The 21418-nt window shown below is 44.2% G+C and overlaps 1 protein-coding gene across 1 annotated transcript; it reads right to left on the reverse strand.

Moving 5' to 3' along the window:
* Positions 1 to 5826: 5826 nt before the first annotated feature.
* LOC121004519 (gastrula zinc finger protein XlCGF71.1-like) lies at positions 5827 to 18921 on the reverse strand. Its single transcript, XM_040436787.1, has 3 exons — positions 18869 to 18921; positions 17967 to 18066; positions 5827 to 7163 (listed from the first exon to the last, which is right to left on the reverse strand). Exon 3 carries the CDS (start codon positions 6883 to 6885, stop codon positions 6130 to 6132), a length of 756 nt encoding a protein of 251 aa, XP_040292721.1. The 5' UTR covers positions 6886 to 7163; positions 17967 to 18066; positions 18869 to 18921; the 3' UTR covers positions 5827 to 6129.
* Positions 18922 to 21418: the final 2497 nt, after the last annotated feature.

The raw sequence follows: 21418 nt of genomic DNA on the forward strand, positions 1-21418 counted from the left end.
TTTCCAGACATAACCACAGAGCTAAACCAGACATTTAAAAGGTCAGTCTGTCTGGGTTTGGGGTGTAAACAAGTCAGGCTTTTTCCCTCCAAAACATGCTCTTCTGTAAACTCTATGGCAGCTGTGGAAAATTACCAGCTTCCTATTCAAAGTCCTAACAATCTCTCAGTATTCATTAACCCTTTCCACAGAGCCTTGCGAATACAGTGATAATGAACAGGCTATATACCACAACATATAAAAAGCAGTTATACAGTATTAAACAGTGCAAGTTTACCTTTTCAAGTGAAATAAAGTAAGACGTTTATAAATTTGTATAGGGGAAACAGGGGCAAATGTCCAGACTTCACAGTACCTCTGCTCCAGGGCACTACACAGGAGAAATAGATGGTGCTCATCATCCCTCTTTTGTACATTTCAACCCTTTCAACCCTGAACAATTTTCCATTTTTCTTTATTCACTTCCTGCCTTCCGAACTTTTCTGTTCACATACCAGATTTCTAAATGCATAGGTGACCCTACCTTGAAAGCACAACTGTCTGAGATTTTGGAAATAAGTGTCATCAATAGGAGATATTTTGGCAGCCTCATTGTTGAGAATATTCCCTCCCGAATGACCAATGGTGTCAGGTGTGAACATGCGTCTGAAAATTAGTAGAGCATTTTCTTGCTCAATAGTAGAACATTTCCTTCATATCTGTAAGACACGAATAGTGTTCTACGAGAATGGGATGGAACACCGTATGAGGTGGGAACAGTATCAGGCACTTGATGTGGACGCTTCTGTACTTCGAGCACCTGGATTGCTTTTAGGCCATAAGACATTTTTTGATGTCTGAATTGGATGGTGAGTTATGTGATTCTTATTCTTCTGATCTTACTGATCATTACTTATAATTCTTTTTGTATTTCGGGAATACTTTTACCTGCACCTTAATATGCACATCTGTTCCTGAGGCTGTGGGAGAGGAGGGGCTCTCAGAGAGTCCAATTTGGAGCTGGTCGTGTGCTCGACTGATCACTTCTTTTGCTTCAGAATTACCTGTGCGTTGTCTCATATTTTGAGGCGACACAGAGTAAGGGTCCAATGTTGTGGAGGCACGCACCTGAAAGCCAATGGAAGGGCTTCCGTATGTTTTTTCGTGAGCTTCCGATTCGTGCCTCCGTTCTTCACAACGTAGGACATGTCCTATCTTTGGACGTATTATGAAGATTGCGGACCCATTCAGGTAAATGGGTCCGCACTGCAATACGAAGTTCACACAGCCAGTGCCTGCTGTTTGTGGTCTGCTACACGGGCACGGTGACCCTACGGTCATGTAAATGGACCCCTTAATACAGGGCTGGCCAACCTGCGGCTCTCCAGCTGTTGTAAAACTACAATTCCCACCATGCCATGCTGTAGGCTGATAGTTGTAGGCTGTCTGGGCATGCTGGGAGTTGTAGTTTTGCTACAGCTGGAGAGCCGCAGGTTGGCCAGCCCTGCCTTAATACATTCAATTGACTGAGACGAGTGGCAGTAATTACTCTGAACCGATTATATTAGCGAAAAGAAGTGCAGGTGATTCTCACACGAGCACCACTACTTCTTCAATGAGGTGATAGCCAGAGGGCTGGGAGTGAGACCTCCTCCAGTCTGATATTAGTGAGCTATTCTGAGGACAGGTCATCAGTATACCAGCTCCGCACATCCCTTTAATGTAACGGTTCCGTAAAAAATACAAATCATCCTGCAAAAGAACAATCCCTGATGTCATCAGTGACTGTACACATACCTCCAGCTGCACCGCTGTACACTACCTGTATGGGGGAGGGGGGAGACTAGTGGGCTAAAGGACCTTTCATGATGTCATGACCATATGACCATGTGTGGGAGGAGTCAGGCTGTGCTGCTGGAGGAGATAAAGGACCTGAGATGAAGTCATGACCATGTGATCATGGGTGGGTGGAGCCAAGTGTCACATGACCAGGTGGTGCTCAGTGTGTGCTCTGCTGTGCTGGTTGTGATCAGTGCTGATGACCTGAAGTTTATGTGTGGCATCAGGATGGAATGACAGTGTGTATGTAGCAGAGCTGTCTCTGTGTGATGTGTATGTAGCAGAGCTGTCTCTGTGTGATGTCTATGTAGCAGCGCTGTGTGGAAAATGCCACATAGCCCATCCCTGTTACGTGCATGCAGCAGAGCTGTGTTATACATGATATAAGCAGGGGCGTAACTAATGGGCTCTGGTGCAAGAGTTCAGCTTGGGACCCCCCTTCCCTCAGTGCTTTGTGGCCAGGAGCAGGAAGCACAAGGCCTTCGTGCTGCCCGAGGCAAAAATTGAAACGGCACCCCCTTGAGCCAGAGGTGTAACTTGACCAGCATGCACTTTCTATAATACCGGTGTCTTCTTATGCACCACAAGGGTCTTTGGGCCCCCTCGGGCTCCTGGGCCCGGTAGCGACTGCTCCCTCTGCACCCCCTATAGCTACGCCCCTGGATATAAGCTATATCTTATCTGGTACTGATTTATCAGTTTGGGGTATTTTGGTTCTTAAGGAACAGACACAATTTTTTGCACATGTGAGTTTAACCCCTTAATGTAGTGTGACATAGCTGTACATGATTCACACACTGATCTCTTTTATACATGGCAGGTGCCGAATATATACTACAGATGACAATTGCGGGCAATAACTGGGAATGGAGATGATTTTGATCCCAGTCATTTAACCCATCAGATACCACTGTTAATAGCGACCACGGCATCTGATTGGAGCCCCACAATATTGCCACTGGGAACCAATCTGTTGCTATGACAGCCTGGTGCCTTGTGAAGACTACCTAGCCTGTCATAGCAAACTGCTTGCAAAGCTGAGCCTGAGGCAGCCTGTGAAATCCCATAGACTGCAATAGTATTCTACTGTAGTCTATGGGACAAGCGATCACATGATCAAGTCCCCTAGAAAATTGAAAGCGAAACTGTACTTTGAACAAACGATTGATATGTTGTAGGGCAAGTTTAGATTGGTGGGGGTCTGAACGCTGAGACCCCCTCCAATCCCTAGACCAAGGGGAGAGAAGAGCACCTGAGAGGAAGTAAAAAGAACTTAATAGAAAGTCTATGGGCCGGTCTCTCCCCTCATTCTAGGGATTTGTAGGGGTCTCAGTGCTCAGACCTCCACTTATCTAAAATTTTAAAATGTCCTTTTAAAGTTAAAACATTTTTTTTAATCAAAAATATAAAAAATTTTAATCATCCGCATTTCCCAATTTTATGTCTACAAATAAACAATAACCTATAACATCGTTGCGTCCAACAATGTCTGAACTATTAAAATATAACATTTTATGCGGTGAATGCTGTAACAGGGGGAAAAAAGCCAATTTCCTGTTTTTTGTCATGTTTCACCCACAAAAAATTAAATGATATGCCAAAAATATGTACCCCAAGATGGTACCAATAAAAACTACAGCTCGCCCTGCAAAGGGCTGTAGAGTGAAAAATAAAAAAAGTTATGGCTATCAGAATATGACAATGCAAAGAAAAAGTATTTTTTTTTAAAGGTTTTTCTTTTCTATTAAGAAGACTTTCACATTAGCGGCAGGCTGTTCCTGCGGGTGAACAGCCTGTCGGATCCGTCTTGCCGCTAGTTCACGTGTGTCCCCGGACTGCCGCTCGGTCCCCATTGACTATAATGGGGGCGGGGGTGGAGTTCTGGCGGCGGCACGGCGAGAGGCAGCCGGACTAAAAGTACTGCACGCAGTACTTTTAGTCTGGCTGCCTCTCGCCGTGCCACTGCCGGAATTCCGCCCCATTATAGTCAATGGAGACGGAGCGGCAGTCCGGGGACACACATGAATTAGCGGCAGGACGGATCCAACAGGCTGTTCACCCGCCGGAACAGCCTGCCGGAGTCCCTTGCCGCTAGTGTGAGAGTAGCCTAAATCATAATACCATATTTTTCACCCTATAAGACGCACCTGCCCATAAGACACACCTATGTGAGGAGGAAAATAATAGAAAATAAAAAAACTAACCAAACCCCCAATGTTAATCAGACCTCAGATCAGAGCCCTAATCAGACCCCCATTGTTAATAAGATCCCGAACCAGACCTCAGATCAGACTGTCAATGTTAAGATCTCAATCAGAACCCCAATGTTTGAGACCCCCTATGTGATTGACCCCCTATCAGACCTCCAACCAAACCCCCAATGTTAATTAGACCTCAGCTCAGAGCCCCAATCAGACTCCCAATGTTAATAAGACCTCCAATCAGACCTCATCTAAGACCCCCAATCAGACTCAGATCAGACCCCCAATGTGAATAAGAGTCCCCATTCATACCTCAGATCAGACCCCCAATGTGAATGACCCAAATTCTAACCTCAAAATAGACTCCCATGCCCAGAGGAGACAAAAAAAAATATCAACTTACCTCTCCAGCTCTGGATGCCATCGCCACTCCTGAGATCCAGCGCTATTCCTGCTGTGCTGTGTGGTGACCCGACGTCGCACAGCGTGCAATTACAGAGCATGCTTACAGCCTCACGCTGTGTGCAGGTCACAGCACATCTTGCGGCCGAGGAAGACCAGGAAGCACTGAGTACAGAGCACGGGCAGCGCTACATTCATCAGTACATTCCTCCTGTACTAATAAGCGCTTTCATAATGGAAGCGTTCGTTAGTATTCGCCCCATAAGATGAACTGGCATCTCCCCCACACCTATGTGCTTTATTTTTTATTTTTTTACATAACTTCTCTGCTACTAAAAGAGTTGGCAAAACGTCTGAATCCCAGACAAGCCAGGATAAAATTTCAGAACGAACCTAAAATGCACTTTAACCTTTACAGGTGAACTTAATGTGACCTTCTCTAAACTTTTGAATGCACACATCTAACTGTTCAATGTTTCAGTACTTTTTGCACAATATGCTGTTCTCTAACTAGGAGCTGAACAGCAAAATTCACAACAGGTGTTTGATCCATTAATCACCCAATACATTTCCTGGTTCAATTAGGATTGGTATTTGAACAGTCCTCCTCATCATGCTGTTCATAATTTGACATCATGAGACCAAGACAACACCTAACAATTGATCAACAGTACCTCACCATTGCAAGGCTTAAAGCAATATGTTCTCAGAAGGAAGTGGCCACTGAGCTTACAGGTGTCACAGAGTGTCATCATCAGGTTGTAACGGAGATACAGAGAGACTGAAAGAGACACAGAAAGGCAGGCGTTCTTTGGCCACATCCCATACTGATGACCGCTTCTTTGGGAACAATATCCTGTGGAACCGGATCTGATGTATGAGTGGAAAGGCACGCGTAGTGCGCGTGGGCCATCTCCCTTCTATCTTCCTGCTCGCCATAGACATAGCAGGGTGGTACCTATCAACAGGGAGCCTCCCACTGCTCTCTTCATATACAGCCTATGGGACAGAGTCTACACACTACAACCACACTAATATTTGCAGCGGGGACACAATTGTAGCGATTAGATGGATAAGAAACTCCTTAGCCTGGCTCAGTGGTGTAATTGGTTAATATTATAGTTTTCAAACAAAAGAAAGCTCTACTGCAACTCCATAGTTTCTAAGGCAACAGCTAAAGGGCTCATGCACATTCCACATTTTGCTGAACAGCACAGCTGGCCCCTATAGGACAGTCCTATCCTTGTCCGTAATGCGGACAATAATAGGACATGTTCTATTTTTTGGCGGAACAGCCATATGGACATATATGAAAATGGAATGCACACGGAACGGACATGGAAATAAATAAGTTTGTGTACATGAGCCCAAAGAATGAAGAAAGATAGACCCAAACACAAGGATAGAAGATGTAAAAGAAATGTTTATTCATAAGGGATAATAAGTTTGTTCATGTGAAATATATGATGCATATGATGGATCTATAGGTGTGTTATCTGGATTCTGTTAGCTTTTTGGATGACACTTATTGGTAATCATATACATTCTTAATCATTATTTTGTGCTACTATTCTCTTGACTTTGCCTGTAACTGAAAGATAGGATAATGTCTATGTATGAGTTCAAAGATGTTTAGAAAGAAGCAATCTGGACATAAAAATTGCCTATCCCCTGTGTATTTCTGATAGGAAAGAACATTTCATTTGTATTAAAACATTTCTTTTTTTGAACACGGAAATGGGTTCTCCCCTATATGAATTCTCTGATGTGTAACAAGAGGTGATTTCTGAGCAAAACACTTTCCACATTCTGAGCATGAAAATGGCTTCTCCCCTGTGTGAAGTCTCTGATGTGTAACAAGAGTTGATTTCTGATTAAAACGTCTTCCACAGTCTAAACATGAAAAAGGCTTCTCCCCTGTGTGAGTTCTTTGATGGGTAACAAGGTAGTTTTCAGAAGCAAAATATTTCCCACATTCTGAACATGAAAATGGCTTCTCCCCTGTGTGAATTCTCTGATGTGTAACAAGAGTTGATTTATGAGTAAAACATTTCCCACATTCTGAACATGAAAACCTCTTCTCCCCAGTGTGAGTTCTCTGATGGGCAATTAAAGATGATCTAAAAGCAAAACATTTCCCACATTCTGAACATGAAAATGGCTTCTCCCCTGTGTGAATTCTCTGATGTGTAATAAGATCCGATTTCTGGAGAAAACATTTGCCACATTCTGAACACGAAAATGGCTTCTCCCCTTTGTGCATTTTCTGATGTTTAACAAGATCTGGTTTGTGTATAAAACACTTCCCACATTCTAAACACAAAAATGGCTGTTCATCAACATAAAATCTCAGATAATTTATGAGATTGGTTTTCTGTATAGAACATTTCCCAAAATCTGAACATGAAAATGATTTTACATCGGTGTGACTTCTCGGATGTTTATAGAGATCTGATTTCGGCATAAAACATTTCCCATATTCCGAACATGAATATGGCTTCTCCCCTGTATGAGCTCGTTGATGTTCACCTCCTCGTTGATCTTTGTTTTGCTTAACTCTCTCTGATGAATCAAAAGATCGAATCCATTGAAAAAGATCAGAGGATAGATTGTTGCTATGTACAGCTGAAGGTGTATATCGGACAACGGCATGCTCTTTAAATGTGTCCTCTGTGATATCTTCATTTCTTACAGCAAATGATTGTGGTATCAGGTCTTCCTCTGAGCTTGTGGTACAGTCATCTGCCAAGAATGAAAAATAATTCATTGCATTATTTTTGAATAAAATAACCTTCAAAATCTAATTCCATTCTTGACTAACTAGAACAGTGGTGGCACAACAGATCACTATCTGACAGTAGACCTCAGAGTCAAGACCATCGGAAACCATCATATCATGAGGATGTTCTCTTGTAGGTTTTCACTTTTGTGCGGAAACCAGAATTTTCATAGGTTCATGTTTTGGTGTGTCTATTGTCTCTCTTTTCTAGTGAAATGAGTGGAGAATCATAAAGGGACCTGTAAGTCAGTGCTATTAGATGGTGTCTGTCTCACCTACTCCCTTACAGCTGCATACACCAGCACAGAGCAGGACACAGCTAGTGCTGATTTGCATTTTTATTTATGACAGTTTCTGATGTAATTGATAGTAAATCTTTTGGGCCAGGATATCTTCATTGACCAGTAGGTAATATCTAGTGTTCAGTGGTGGACTTTTAAACTGTTTACTCTGCCCTGATATTGGCTCTGCTATTACAACCCTCTGAGTACTGCTGAATCAGAGTTCATAGAAGTTTGAACACTGTGGGTTGCCATATAGTGTTACCAATTGTGTTTAGAAGTTATATTTATATGTGATTTTATAGAACTTGTGGATTCTCTAAGCTGTAATTTGTTGGTGTGAGCTAAACTGTTATGTGGAGTCTAAGAAATAACCTAATTTAACTTTACTTTGACAAAAAGGGAAGGACTTTGCTGCAGGAAGATCTCCAGCTTGTGGCCACTAGAATAATCATAAATTGGCAGTAGTAATGCACATTGGTAGGCAAGTCTGCATTGGTCCAACAAGAAAAAAATCAGAAACGTAGCCAAGGGTCCAAGCCAGAAGAAGTACAATGGGTAACAGGAAGACAATCAGAAGGAAAAGGCAGGAGTGTGGTCATGAACAACGCCATGGGACAGAATGTACATTCACCACTAGACCTGGTGTCATTTTTCGGCCCAGGTTGCCTTGGCAACTTGATGCCACTGAGAATTAGATAAATAAAAATGGGATTAGAGAAGCAGTGAGAGAACCATCCAATTGCCTAGGAAATGGACAATGCTGCCTGCCAGTACACAGTGCTGTAACTGAAAAAGCAGAACAGGCTACAAGAGACTTTAGTCAATTGTATAGATCTTCCTGAAGCAACAGACGGGAAGTCTATCAGTTAGCCAAAGAAGCGGGTAGATTATCCTCTTTTATCCTGATGGTCCTTGAGTAAACGGAGAGAAGATTTGATTTCTGTATTCTCCCTTTCGAACAGATATTGTAAGCTTACCTTCAAAGAACGGAGGATTTCACAAAATCAGAAGGCATTTTTTGTCCAATTTCAGGGCCAAAACCAAAAAGCCAATAAGGCTTCTCTAGTCAAGATGATTAGAAAAGTAGTGAAAGAATACAACAATTTTGAAGAGTTACTATGTAAGGTAAGGGCTGGTACACTATATAGTCTAAGCTTACAAAAATAATCTTGCAGTCTACCATACAAGCCATAAGACATAAAACTATACTAATAAAAATGTATTGCCTTATTTGGGTTGACCCATAGAATAAGGTCATAATGTTTTAAGAACACTCTACATAAAGGTGCACTCAGGAAGCGATAAACTCAACTTCCTATGGCCTCTCATAGACCATCAGAGGTTAATTGTAGGCCCGAGGTGGGACTGTTCTAGCAGTGACAGCAGCACACACCGATTGGATGAAGTAAATCTTTCACAGACACGATTGGTTAGGAGATAAATAAATGTCCAATCAGCACTCACATCAGGGGGTTTACTTCAACCAATCAGCATGTATAGTACAGCAGTGTACAGGGCTGCGTTAGTGGCAGGCCTGTCACAGTTATAATGAAGTTCCACCTTGTGTCACCTACAATGTCTGCTAACAGTGCCAGTCAACCCTACATCTATCAGCCATAAAGCCCCTAAGAGTGCCAGGCAATGCTCACCATTACGGTGTCAGCCACACTGTAGAAAGTGACGCAGATGATTCTTCTGACTTCTACAAATAAAAACCTGGTTTATCCGTATGCTTTTTGCTTTATTCCTTTTTTATCTTATTTCGGGCTGACATTTTGGGGCCTCGGAACCAAATACTTTGTTTAGAGTCCGATACTATAAAAATTGGACTAAAAATTAGATTTGGGTCCAATACGATTCTTCCTCAATCAAAACTGGCCCAATTGGCCTGCAAATTGGCATACAACATTGGAGTTTTCCAAGACTCATATTTTTACTTTGTCTCATTTGTTTTCAAAATTTTCCCATGAAATATATATTTAAACCAGCACGTGGATCTGAATACTTTTGTAATTGCATGTAATTAACCACTTAAGGACCACAGGTTTATACCCCCCTAAAGACCAGGCCCTTTTTTACAAATCGGCACTACACTACTTTCACCGTTTATTGCTCGGTCATGCAACTTACCACCCAAATGAATTTTACCTCCTTTTCTTCTCACTAATAGAGCTTTCATTTGGTGGTATTTCATTGCTGCTGACATTTTTACTTTTTTTGTTATTAATCGAAATTTAACGATTTTTTTGCAAAAAAATGACATTTTTCACTTTCAGTTGTAAAATTTTGCAAAAAAAACGAGATCCAAATAGAAATTTTGCTCTAAATTTATAGTTCTACATGTCTTTGATAAAAAAAAAATGGTTTGGGTAAAAGTTATAGCGTTTACAAACTATGGTACAAAAATGTGAATTTCCGCTTTTTGAAGCAGCTCTGACTTTCTGAGCATCTGTCATGTTTCCTGAGGTTCTACAATGGCCAGACAGTACAAACACCCCACAAATGACCCCATTTCGGAAAGTACACACCCTAAGGTATTCGCTGATGGGCATAGTGAGTTCATAGAACTTTTTATTTTTTGTCACAAGTTAGTGGAAAATGATGATTTATTTATTTATTTATTTTTTTCTTACAAAGTCTCATATTCCACTAACTTGTGACAAAAAATAAAAACTTCTATGAACTCACTATGCCCATCACGAAATACCTTGGGGTCTCTTCTTTCCAAAATGGGGTCACTTGTGGGGTAGTTATACTGCCCTGGCATTCTAGGGGCCCAAATGTGTGGTAAGGAGTTTGAAATCAAATTCTGTAAAAAATGACCTGTGAAATCCGAAAGGTGCTCTTTGGAATATGGGCCCCTTTGCCCACCTAGGCTGCAAAAAAGTGTCACACATCTGGTATCTCTGTATTCAGGAGAAGTTGAGGAATGTGTTTTGGGGTGTCATTTTACATATACCCATGCTGGGTGAGATAAATATCTTGGTCAAATGCCAACTTTGTATAAAAAAATGGGAAAAGTTGTCTTTTGCCAAGATATTTCTCTCACCCAGCATGGGTATATGTAAAATGACACCCCAAAACACATTCCCCACCTTCTCCTGAGTACGGAGATACCAATTTTACGCATTTGGATTCCGTGAGGGGTATGGTGAGTTCATGTGAGATTTTATTTTTTGACACAAGTTAGTGGAATATGAGACTTTGTAAGAAAAAAATAATAATAATTCCGCTAACTTGGGCCAAAAAAATGTCTGAATGGAGCCTTACAGAGGGGTGATCAATGACAGGGGGGGTGATCAATGACAGGGGGGTGATCAATGACAGGGGGGTGATCAATGACAGGGGGGTGATCAGGGAGTCTATATGGGGTGATAACCACAGTCATTGATCACGCCTGTGTAAGGCTTCATTCAGACGTCCGTATGCGTTTTGCGGATCCGATCCATCTATCAGTGGATCCGTAAATATCATGCGGACATCTGAATGGAGCTTTACAGGGGGGTAATCAATGACAGGGGGGTAATCAATGACAGGGGGGTGATCAGGGAGTCTATATGGGGTGATAACCACAGTCATTGATCATGCCCCTGTAAGGCTTCATTCAGACGTCCGGATGCGTTTTGCGGATCCGATCCATCTATCAGTGGATCCGTAAAAATCATGCGGACGTCTGAATGGAGCTTTACAGGGGGGTAATCAATGACAGGGGGGTAATCAATGACAGGGGGGTGATCAGGGAGTCTATATGGGGTGATCACCACAGTCATTGATCATGCCCCTGTAAGGCTTCATTCAGACGTCCGGTTGCGTTTTGCGGATCCGATCCATCTATCAGTGGATCCGTAAAAATCATGCGGACGTCTGAATGGAGCTTTACAGGGGGGTGATCAATGACAGGGGGGTAATCAATGACAGGGGGGTGATCAGGGAATCTATATGGGGTGATCAGGGGTGATCAGGGGCTAATAAGGGGTTAATAAGTGACGGGGGGGGGGTGTAGTGTAGTGTAGTGGTGCTTGGTGCTACTTTACTGAGCTACCTGTGTCCTCTGGTGGTCGATCCAAACAAAGGGGACCACCAGAGGACCAGGTAGCAGGTATATTAGACGCTGTTATCAAAACAGCGTCTAATATACCTGTTAGGGGTTAAAAAAAAAACATCTCCAGCCTGCCAGCGAACGATCGCCGCTGGCAGGCTGGAGATCAACTCTCTTACCTTCCGTTCCTGTGAGCGCGCGCGCCTGTGTGCGCGCGTTCACAGGAAATCTCGGCTCACGCGAGATGACGCCTATTGGCGTTAGCGTAGCCTGGGGGAGCCGCCACAATGACGCCTTTCGGCGTTACAGTTGCGGGAAGTGGTTAAACATGTAGCATATCCACTGAGTTATTCAATAAAATGTATCTGTATAGCGCCACCTGCTGTTTGTTTTTTCTTAGTTCTTTCACCTGCTCACTGATATGGCCGTACATGCTCAGCTTCATCCTTCAACTGCCTCCCGAGCGGTGATAGGGAGAGCTGAGACACGCCTCCTGAGCTGCAGCAGAAAAAACCCTTCAGCTGTCAGCTTGATATAAATCTAGCACAGCAATGAATGGGGAGATCTCTGGATCCATGTGAGGTGCAGGGCTGGTTCTAGCTTTGTTAGAAAGAGGTTGTCATGTACTATATGATGTCCGATTTTCATTTCATTTAAAGGGGTTCTCCAGGAATTAATAAAATGAAAATACTTCAATATTACTTTATTATGAACATATTCCCAAATACATTTCATTCGTTACAATGACTCTTTTTGTCTAGGGATCAATCATTAGGAGAAATAAAATGGCCACCATCTTATTAGCGCACACTGAACCTGTCCTAATCACACATCAGGACAAGTGACTCCAGAACACTAAGCTAAAGAGCTGCTTCATTCTCCGCTCTTCTTGTCAGGGATTATGATCCTGAATACAGCTGATAAGATCTTCAGCTGAATCTCTGTAGGAATGGAGTTCATGAGGAGACATGAAGTACAGAGTGGACGGACAGGACTGACTGTGGTAATGTGTAATGAAGACTGCACACAAGAGCTTCTGCTCATCAGCAATATCCCCACCTCCTCTCTGTACTTCATGTCCCCTCATGAACTCCAATCCTACAGAGATTCAGCAAAAGTTCTTATCAACTGTATTTAGGATCATAATCCCTGACAAGTAGAGCAGAGAGGAGGATGAGGCAGCTCTTTAGCTCATTGCTGTGAAGTAACTTATCCTTCTGTGTGACCAGTAATAGTAACGCAAAAGTACAATGTGGTAAATTTAACTGGTATATTGATGCAACAGTATAATGCGTTGAACTGGTATATTAATGCAGTAGTAGAATGCTTTGAATTGAACTAGTATATTAGCTGTCATGTCAGGTAGGGATCAGTGCAGCCTATAGTCCCAAAACACGGCACTGTCCCTACCTACTTGGACGATTTGCCCTAAATGTCGGCCCCCAACTGGATGGCGGTCCTTACTCTGCTAAGTGCAGGACTCTAAACCAAAAAGAGGTAAAAGGACAGACTGACAAAGACAGAACCAGAAAATAAACATCACAACCGAAACAGGATATAATCACAGAGTTGAATAACAGGCAGGGCATGGACTGCCAACATAAGACAAAGATTGCTGGCTTGTGTCTGTCATTCCTTTTTTCCAGACACATCTAACATGTCCTCTCACATTGCAAGCTAAATTGAGAATGGCGTCTGTGGCTTCTCTGAGCAAGGCTAGAGACTCAAGGATGTGCCAAAATCCTGCTCCCTGATCTGAACCAATTAGGGGAAGTCTCCTCCCTCCCAGGGTCATGTGATCCTCCATCTTCATCCTCCCTGTCCCTTTTCCCTCCAAAGCTAAATCAGCAAAACGTCTGATTCATTTGGCAGCAGAATTTTTGTGAAGTTCATAACAAATCCATTTAAAATCTATTTGCTAATCTCTACATTATCTGTTTCCATAAAATTATGGTTTCAACTAGGGATGAGCGAACTTGGAACGCCCCCTCAGGACCTTACCAGACCTTTTGTTGTCTTGGTACCGAACCTGAACACAGATTTTGGCGCCAAAGTCCATGTCTGGGTTCATTGTTCCTAGTTTAAATAAAGCTTGTCGAAAGGCTGTGGATCTGCCAATCAACAAGTTTTTCAGCTGTGGGCACTTGAAAGCCATCACAGTCATGCTTAGTTTTGGCATGGTTGTGATTGGCCGGCGCACCATGTGATCATGCATGCATAAATGCTGGATCACATGCTGCTCTAACTAGTGTAGGGACAGGACGCTGCCGCAGGCAGGTAGAATATTAGGCCTTTATTATTTAAAAAAATTGTGCTGGTGACCTGTAGGCAATACAGCTCCTCTGCACCAGTGAGACAGAAATAATGCTGTTGAATCTGAGGGTGACCTGTTGGCATTTTTGTTCGATACAATCCTACTCCTTTGCATCAGTGACAGGGAAATATAATAGTTAATCAACCTGTTAATTGGGTCGGCGAGAACTACCTATTTTTTGTGGTGAAAAAAACTGTACTTGCCACAGTCACAGGGAAATATAATAGTTAACCACTCACTGTTAATTGGGTCGGCGAGACATACCAATTTTTTTTTCTGCTAAACACCTCTTTTGCATCCGTGACACGGATATAGAATTGTTTGTCTGTCAGCTAACTGGGTGATCGTAACAAAATGAGGAGAGCAATAACTAGGAGACGTGGCCGTGGTTGTGGTGCTGCTGGTGTAGGTGGTGGTGGAGCTCCTGCTGCGGCGAGACGACGTTGTTCATCTGTGTCAGCTACATGCCCAAATGAAACACCTTCCTCTGGTGCACACAGGCGACAGGACGTCCTTTTGTAGGCCCGAATACCGCTCTAAGAATGGCGAGGCCAGAACAAGTAGAGGCGGTAGTAGATTGGATGGCGGAGAGGGTCTCCAGTTCCTTCAGATTGTCTTCCACCCGGTCTACTGCTGAAAGCGCAGAGTTGGTACCGGCGGCCCACAGGCATCTGTCTTCCACATCAGACAAGCAGTCAGAGCCCCAAGTCATGCAGTAGTCACTTATGAATTTTGATGACTCTGCTGGCGAGGTTTTTGTGGGCCATCCACCTAGCCCTGCCCCAGAAGTGGAAGAAATCTAGTACACTGATGTCCAACCACTTATGTTTGAGGATGAAGACGTGGGAGGGCCGCTTCAGCCCGCCTCTGATGATTATGACGAAACACAGGTGTCACTGGCTGGGGCTTTCTGCAGTGTACAGACCAGCCAGGAGGACAGAGGTGAGGAGTGGGAGGAAGATGATGATGTCCTAGACCCCACATGGCATCCAGGTCATGCCAGTAGCGTGGACAGTTCGGAGGAAGAGGTGGGGGTCATGCAACACCAGCCGCACAGCAAAAGAGGGAGCAGGGTGCAAAAGAAGAGCATCCTTCTCCCAACCAGTACGCCTGCTACTGCCCAACGCGCCAAGAGACATAGCACACCAAAGCCAGTGCAAAGGAGTTCCATGGCGTAGCAGTTCTTCAGGCCGTGTGCTGACGACAAGACACAGGTTGTTTGTACTCTGTGCAGTCAGAGCCTGAAGCGAGGCATAAATGTTCTAAACTTGAGCACCACCTGCATGATCCGGAATCTAACTGCAAAGCACGAGCTGCAGTGGAGTAGACACCCCAAGAACCACGAAAGGTCAGAGGATCATCCTGCTCCCTCTTCTGCTGCGGTCTCGGCCTCTTCCTCCCCCTCAGAGGTGACAGTGGCACCTGCACCCTGAAAACAGAGGATGTGGCAGCAACACCACCACCGTCACTGTCACCAAGCATCTCCACACTGTCCCATGGAAGCGTTCATCTGTCCCTCCCCCAAACATTGGGAGAGAAAAAGGAGGGCCCTGGATGCCAGCATTTCAAAATTGCTGGCCTTTGAAATGCTGCTATTCTGTCTGGTGGAGACAGAGAGTTTTAAGAATGTCATGACGGCAGTGGTCCCATTGTACATGGTTCCAAGGCACGCCATCCCTGCCCGAACAAGTGGTGAAAAAAAATAATAAAAAAATCAGGTGTGCTCTGCACAGGTCCACATAACTACCGACAAGTGGACCAGTAAGTACGGGCAGGGACATCTCCCTAACTGCCCACTGGGTAAATGTAGCCTCTGGTTCCTCCTCTACCACCTCCTCATCACTTCAACGCAACACCAACTTCAGCACAGCCACCGCTCAGGAGCTGTGTGTGGGCATGGAACAACAGACCGATGAGTGGTTGGTGCTGCTGAGCCTCAAGCCCGGCTTGGTGGTGTGCAACAATGGGCAAAATCTCGTAGCAGCTCTTGGCCTTGCCGGTTTGATGTTGATTCCTTGCCTGGCGCATGTGCTGAACTTGGTGGTGCAGAGGTTCCTGAAAAATTATCCCGATATGTCAGAGCTGCTGCAGAAAGTGAGGGCCGTCTGTGCGTACTTTCGGCGTTCTCACCCTGCTGCTGCTCGCCTGTCTGAGCTGAAGTGTAACTTCAGCTTTTCCGCTCACCGCCTCATATGAGACGTACCCACAAGATGGAACTCCACCTTGCACATGCTGGAGAGACTATGCAAGCAGCAGCAGGCCATAGTGGAGTTTCAGCTGCAGCATGGGTGAGTTGCTCTGTGGAACAGCACCATTTTACCACCAATGAGTGGGCCTCCATGAGGGACTTGTGTGCCATGTTGTGCTGCTTTGAGTACTCCACCAACATGGCCAACGGTGATGATGCCATCATCAGCCTTACTATCCCACTTCTATGTCTTCTTGAAAAAAACGCTTCAGGCGCTGATGGATTTTGAGGAAGAAGAAAGAAGAAAAAAGAGCAACAGGGATCATTCTCATGCTTATCAGGCCAGTTGTCCACAGTCAGCTCAGAGGGTGAGTTCCTGCACCAACATTGGTCAAATACCCAACTGTCCAGCTAGGGCACAGTTTTGGAGGAGGATCCACATTCACAGCAGAGTGGCACCCAAACCAGCTCATGGGCATCACTGGAGCGTGGCTAGGAGGATACAGATGATACACCTCCCACAGAGGACAGCTTGTCATTGCCTTTGGGCAGCCTGGCACACATGAGCGAATACATGCTGCAGTGCCTGAGCAACGACCGCCGAGTTGCCCTCATTCTTACTAGTGCCGATTACTTGGTGGCCACCCTGCTGGATCCCCACTACAAGGACAACGTGCCGTCCTTACTTCCATCACTGGAGCGTGAAGGAAGATGCGCGAGTTCAAGCGAACCCTGGTAGAGGCACTACTGATAGCATTCCCACCTGACAGCACAGGCTGAGAGGAAGCATGAGACGGAGGAAGTCGCCAACGCAGCAGGGGCACAGTCAGCACCTCAGAAGGGAGGGATAGCATGGCCAAAATGTGGAAAAGCTTTGTCTGCACAGCACAATATCCAGCACCACAATCTGATATGGACCATCATAGCAGGAGGCAGCGTTTCAGCAACATGGTGGAACAGTATGTGTCCACACGTCTGCACATACTGATTGATGGGTCTGCCCCATTTAATTTATGGGTCTCCAAATTGGGCACATGGCCTGAGCTTGCCCTTTGAGCCTTGGAGGTGCTGGCCTGCCCTGTGACAAGTGTATTGTCCGAATGTGTGTTTAAAACGGCAAGGGAGGGGGGGTGATCACGGACAGGCGCATCCGTCTGTCTACAGCCAACGTGGACAAGCTCACATTCATTAAAATGAACCAGGCATAGATCCCACAGGACTTGTCCGTACCTTGTGCAGAATAGACATGTATACCGGCCTCACCCAGACATTGCTATACTCCAGCCCAGTTTGTGTGTTCTCTTTGCTATTTCCCAATGTTTTAGGGCCTCCTTAAAAAAAAAAAAACAACAACACACAAGCTGGTGACCTACTCTGCTTCCTCCGCAAGCGCCGCCATGTCTGCCTCCTCTTCCACTCGGACACCCACCTCCTGGCTCAAGATTATTATGTCTTATATTGGCAGAGAAGAGATATATACCTGACACCCCCCCATAAATGGCTAGAAAACTGAAAGAGTGTTGGCTTCTTCCTCCTCCTCCTCCTACATCGCCACTTCTACAGCCTCCTCAACTTCCTACTCCACTTGGACCTCCACCTCTTGGTTCAAGATTGTTATTTTTTTTATGTTATTGTAAGTCATTTCCCTATCCACATTTGTTTGAAGGGCAATTGTACTGCTCCTACATCCACTTTGGAGCCTTTTGCAGCCCTCTAGCCCTTTCTATGATTTTTTTTTTGCCAATATAGTGCCCCAAAGTTCGGGTCCCTATTGACTTCAAAGGGGTTCGTTTGAAACGAAGTTCATCCGAACCCCTCGGACCCGGACATCCACCGGTCCACTCATTCCTAGTTTCAACATACAATAGTGGCCTGCCCTAGCACCAATTCAGATTGTATGTTGAGGGATCTTCTCTGCTTTATTTAGTGGTTACTACTCACCTGGGCGGTTACCTGTAGGAATGTCCTCTATACTCTGCTCATCGCCCCTCACATGTGTCTCTGTAGCCTTAGTAATATTCAAATCTTCACCCTTTATCTTCTGTGAAAGAAATATCGTAAAAGTCATCAGATGGTTGGAGAAGTCGTGTGGAATGTTTTACGTGACCAGGAAAGATCAGTAATTAAATGGTTTGTCTGGGTTCAGAGCTGAAACCGGACACAACACAATCTGCAATCATTCACCATGAAAGAGTGGAGCATCAAGGCTTTTAACACTCCGATGCTCCCCCTTGGCCTGTGCTGAATCGAGGAGGGCAAGGGAATTTTCTTGAGATCCGGTGACGTACTGAGCTCTCCATTGGCGGTCTTTAGCGCAGCTCTAGCCTGGAAAGAGCACCCATTAGTGCCGGTGACGTCACTGGGCTCAATACTACGCAGAAGCCTCCGCCTAGCTGTGTCGAAATGTAAACAAACAGCCCCTGCCGTGCGCTATTCAGTGCAGGGCAAGGTGGAGCATTGGAGCGTACAAAGTTCAGATGCTTCATTCATTTATAGTGAATGAGTGCAGATTGGGTTGTGTCCAGGTTCAGCTCTGAGCCCAGACAACCCCTTTAACATGACAGCCAAAAATAACTGGACTGCAAGAGTTATCTTGTATCTCCTGTATAAATCCAACATGTTGGTTACTTATTCCGACCAGCAGTCTCCATAACCAGAAAATTGTGAGAAGCTCCAGACAACACGTAATGTCTATGGTCAGCTGTAATCCTGGCATCTGCACCTTTCTCATTATACAAGGATAAAACATATAACACTGGTGGATAAAACAAGACTAAGGACAAGATCTTCACAGCCTTCTACAGATCATAGGGGACATTTCATGAGACCTTATTTCCATCTACCTGATCATCCTGTGGGACATTGTGATGTTCTCCTGAACCATCCTGTGGAAGAAGAGGACTGGGACATCTCTCAGGTGTTCTTCTCTCTTCCTTAACTGTAGGAAACACATCCAGTGACTGAATTCATTCCTTACATACAGATAATGAGAGGACATGTGTATTTAGTCATGTCTATTACCTGGTGATGTGAGGGGCCGGTGATCCTCCATCTTGATCCCCTTATCTCCATCTACCTTATCATCCTGTGGGACATTGTGATGTTTTTCTGAACCATCCTGTGGAAGAAGAGGACTGGGACATCTCTCTGGTGTTCTTCTCTCTTCCTTAACTGTAGGAAACACATCCAGTGACTGAATTCATTCCTTACATACAGATAATGAGAGGACGTGTGTATTTAGTCATGTCTATTACCTGCTGATGTGAGGGGCCAGTGATCCTCCATCATGATGTCCTTGTACTGATCTTTGTGTCCTTCTAAATACTCCCACTCCTCCATGGAGAAATAGACGGTGACATCCTGACACCTTATAGGAACCTGACAACACAATGATACAGTCATCACCCAGATCCCTTCATAGCGTTCCTGTATAATGTCCCAGCATTCCCAGCAGTGTCACCTCTCCAGTCAGCAGCTCAATCATCTTGTTGGTGAGTTCTAGGATCTTCTCTCTATTGATTTCCTCATGTATCAGGGGGTGAGGTGGAGGCCCCACGATTGGGCTCAGGGTTCTTCCCCATCCTTCTGACACAGGGTCCTGACAGCGCTCACTAGAGGTCTTCTTCACTACTGTGTAGTCCTGGTTATGGAGAGACACAGTAATAAATATCACTCCATACATCTCCAGAGTCCCTCACCTCTCCAGTCATGTCCATCTGTTAGTAACATAGATAAGATGATGTAATGTGACATCATCAGAATCTCTCACCTCTCCAGTAAGCCGGAAGAGGATCTCTAGGGTGAGATTTATTATACTCTCCGCTATCTTGTCTGTGTCCATCCTTGATGGGTCAATCAGGAGAAGGATCTTATATAGAAGATATCCACTGAGCGGATCCTATATTTTAGGAACCTGAATGGAAAGAAGATGAGACCATGTAAAATCCTACAAAATCCCATGTCAGAGGCCCTCAGGTACCAGTACAGTGAATTCCCTTTTATTTGCGTCTAATCTAATTTCTTCACTTTCTTAGAAAATGTAAGTTTAGGATAAAATAAAGAAGTTGGAGTTAAAGGGAAACTGTCACCGGGATTTTGTGTATAAAGCTGAGGACATGGGTTGCTAGATGGCCGCTAGCACATCCGCAATACCCAGTCCCCATAGCTCTGTGTGCTTTTATCGTGTAAAAAAAAAGATTTGATACATATGCAAATTAACCTGAGATGAGTCAGAGCTAGAAAATATGACTCTTCTCTGGTCACACAAGTAAGATACGACTCTTTTATGTTAATTTGCATGTATCAAATCGGGTTTTTTTACACAATAAAAGCACACAGAGCTATGGGGACTGGATATTGCGGATGTGCTAGCGGTGATCTAGCAACCCATGTCCTCAGCTCTATGCACAAAATCCAGGTGACAGGTTCCCTTTAAGTAATATGTCCTTTAAAGGATGATGTACCTTTTCCGATTGTCTCGGAAGGATCTACCACACAAGTTCTTTTTCTCTCCTGGACTTCTTATTCTAAGGGTTTATGCACACGACCGTGGTTCAGGTCCGCATCCGAGCCGTATTTTTGGCGGGTCAGATGCGGACCCATTCACTTCAATCAATAGAACATGTCCTATTCTTGTCTGTAGGACAGTATTAGAATGTATTGACTCCAATGAGCCGAAGTAATTGCTTTGAGAAGTCTCGCAAGACTTCGGGCAGTAACTTCATAAATTAATTTGTACTGTAAAAAAAACATTTCCCGAACTTGGGTTCGGTTCCAAGTGGTACCTTGGAACTGAACCCGAGTTCGGGAAATGGTTATATACAGTACAAATTAATAACTTCGGCTCATCTGAGCCAATACATTCTAATACTGTACGGAGCTCCTGCTCCGTACAGTATTAGAACAAAGTTTTATGCAAATCAACTTCAGATGTTTCATCCGAAGTCGCTCATCCCTACTACTGAGCGCTCCACAATGGAAGCCTTACTAGTAACAGTCCTTACAGGACAATACCAGCAATTGCAGGTGAAACTCGAAAAATTTCAATATCGGGCAAAAGTCCATTAATTTCAGTAATGCAAATTAAACGGAATTGCATTAATGCAGCTTAAAATTCGAATTTTGTGAAAAGGTTCAATATTCTAGGCTCAAAGTGTCAGACTCTAGTCAGCTAATTAATCCATATCCTCTGAGCAAAGGGGACCTGAGATTGTGACTTTGGGGTTTCATAAGCTGTAAGACATAATCATCCAAATTAAAGGCTTGGAAATATCTCGCTTTGCATGTAATGAGTCTCTCATATGTTAGTTTCACATTTTAAGTTGGATTACTGAGATAAATGAACTTTGCACAATATTCAAATTTTTCAAGTTTCACCTGTATTATTGTAGGGA

The sequence above is a fragment of the Bufo bufo genome, chromosome 6, assembly GCF_905171765.1.
Source record: "Bufo bufo chromosome 6, aBufBuf1.1, whole genome shotgun sequence".
Classification (NCBI taxonomy): Eukaryota; Metazoa; Chordata; class Amphibia; order Anura; family Bufonidae; genus Bufo; species Bufo bufo.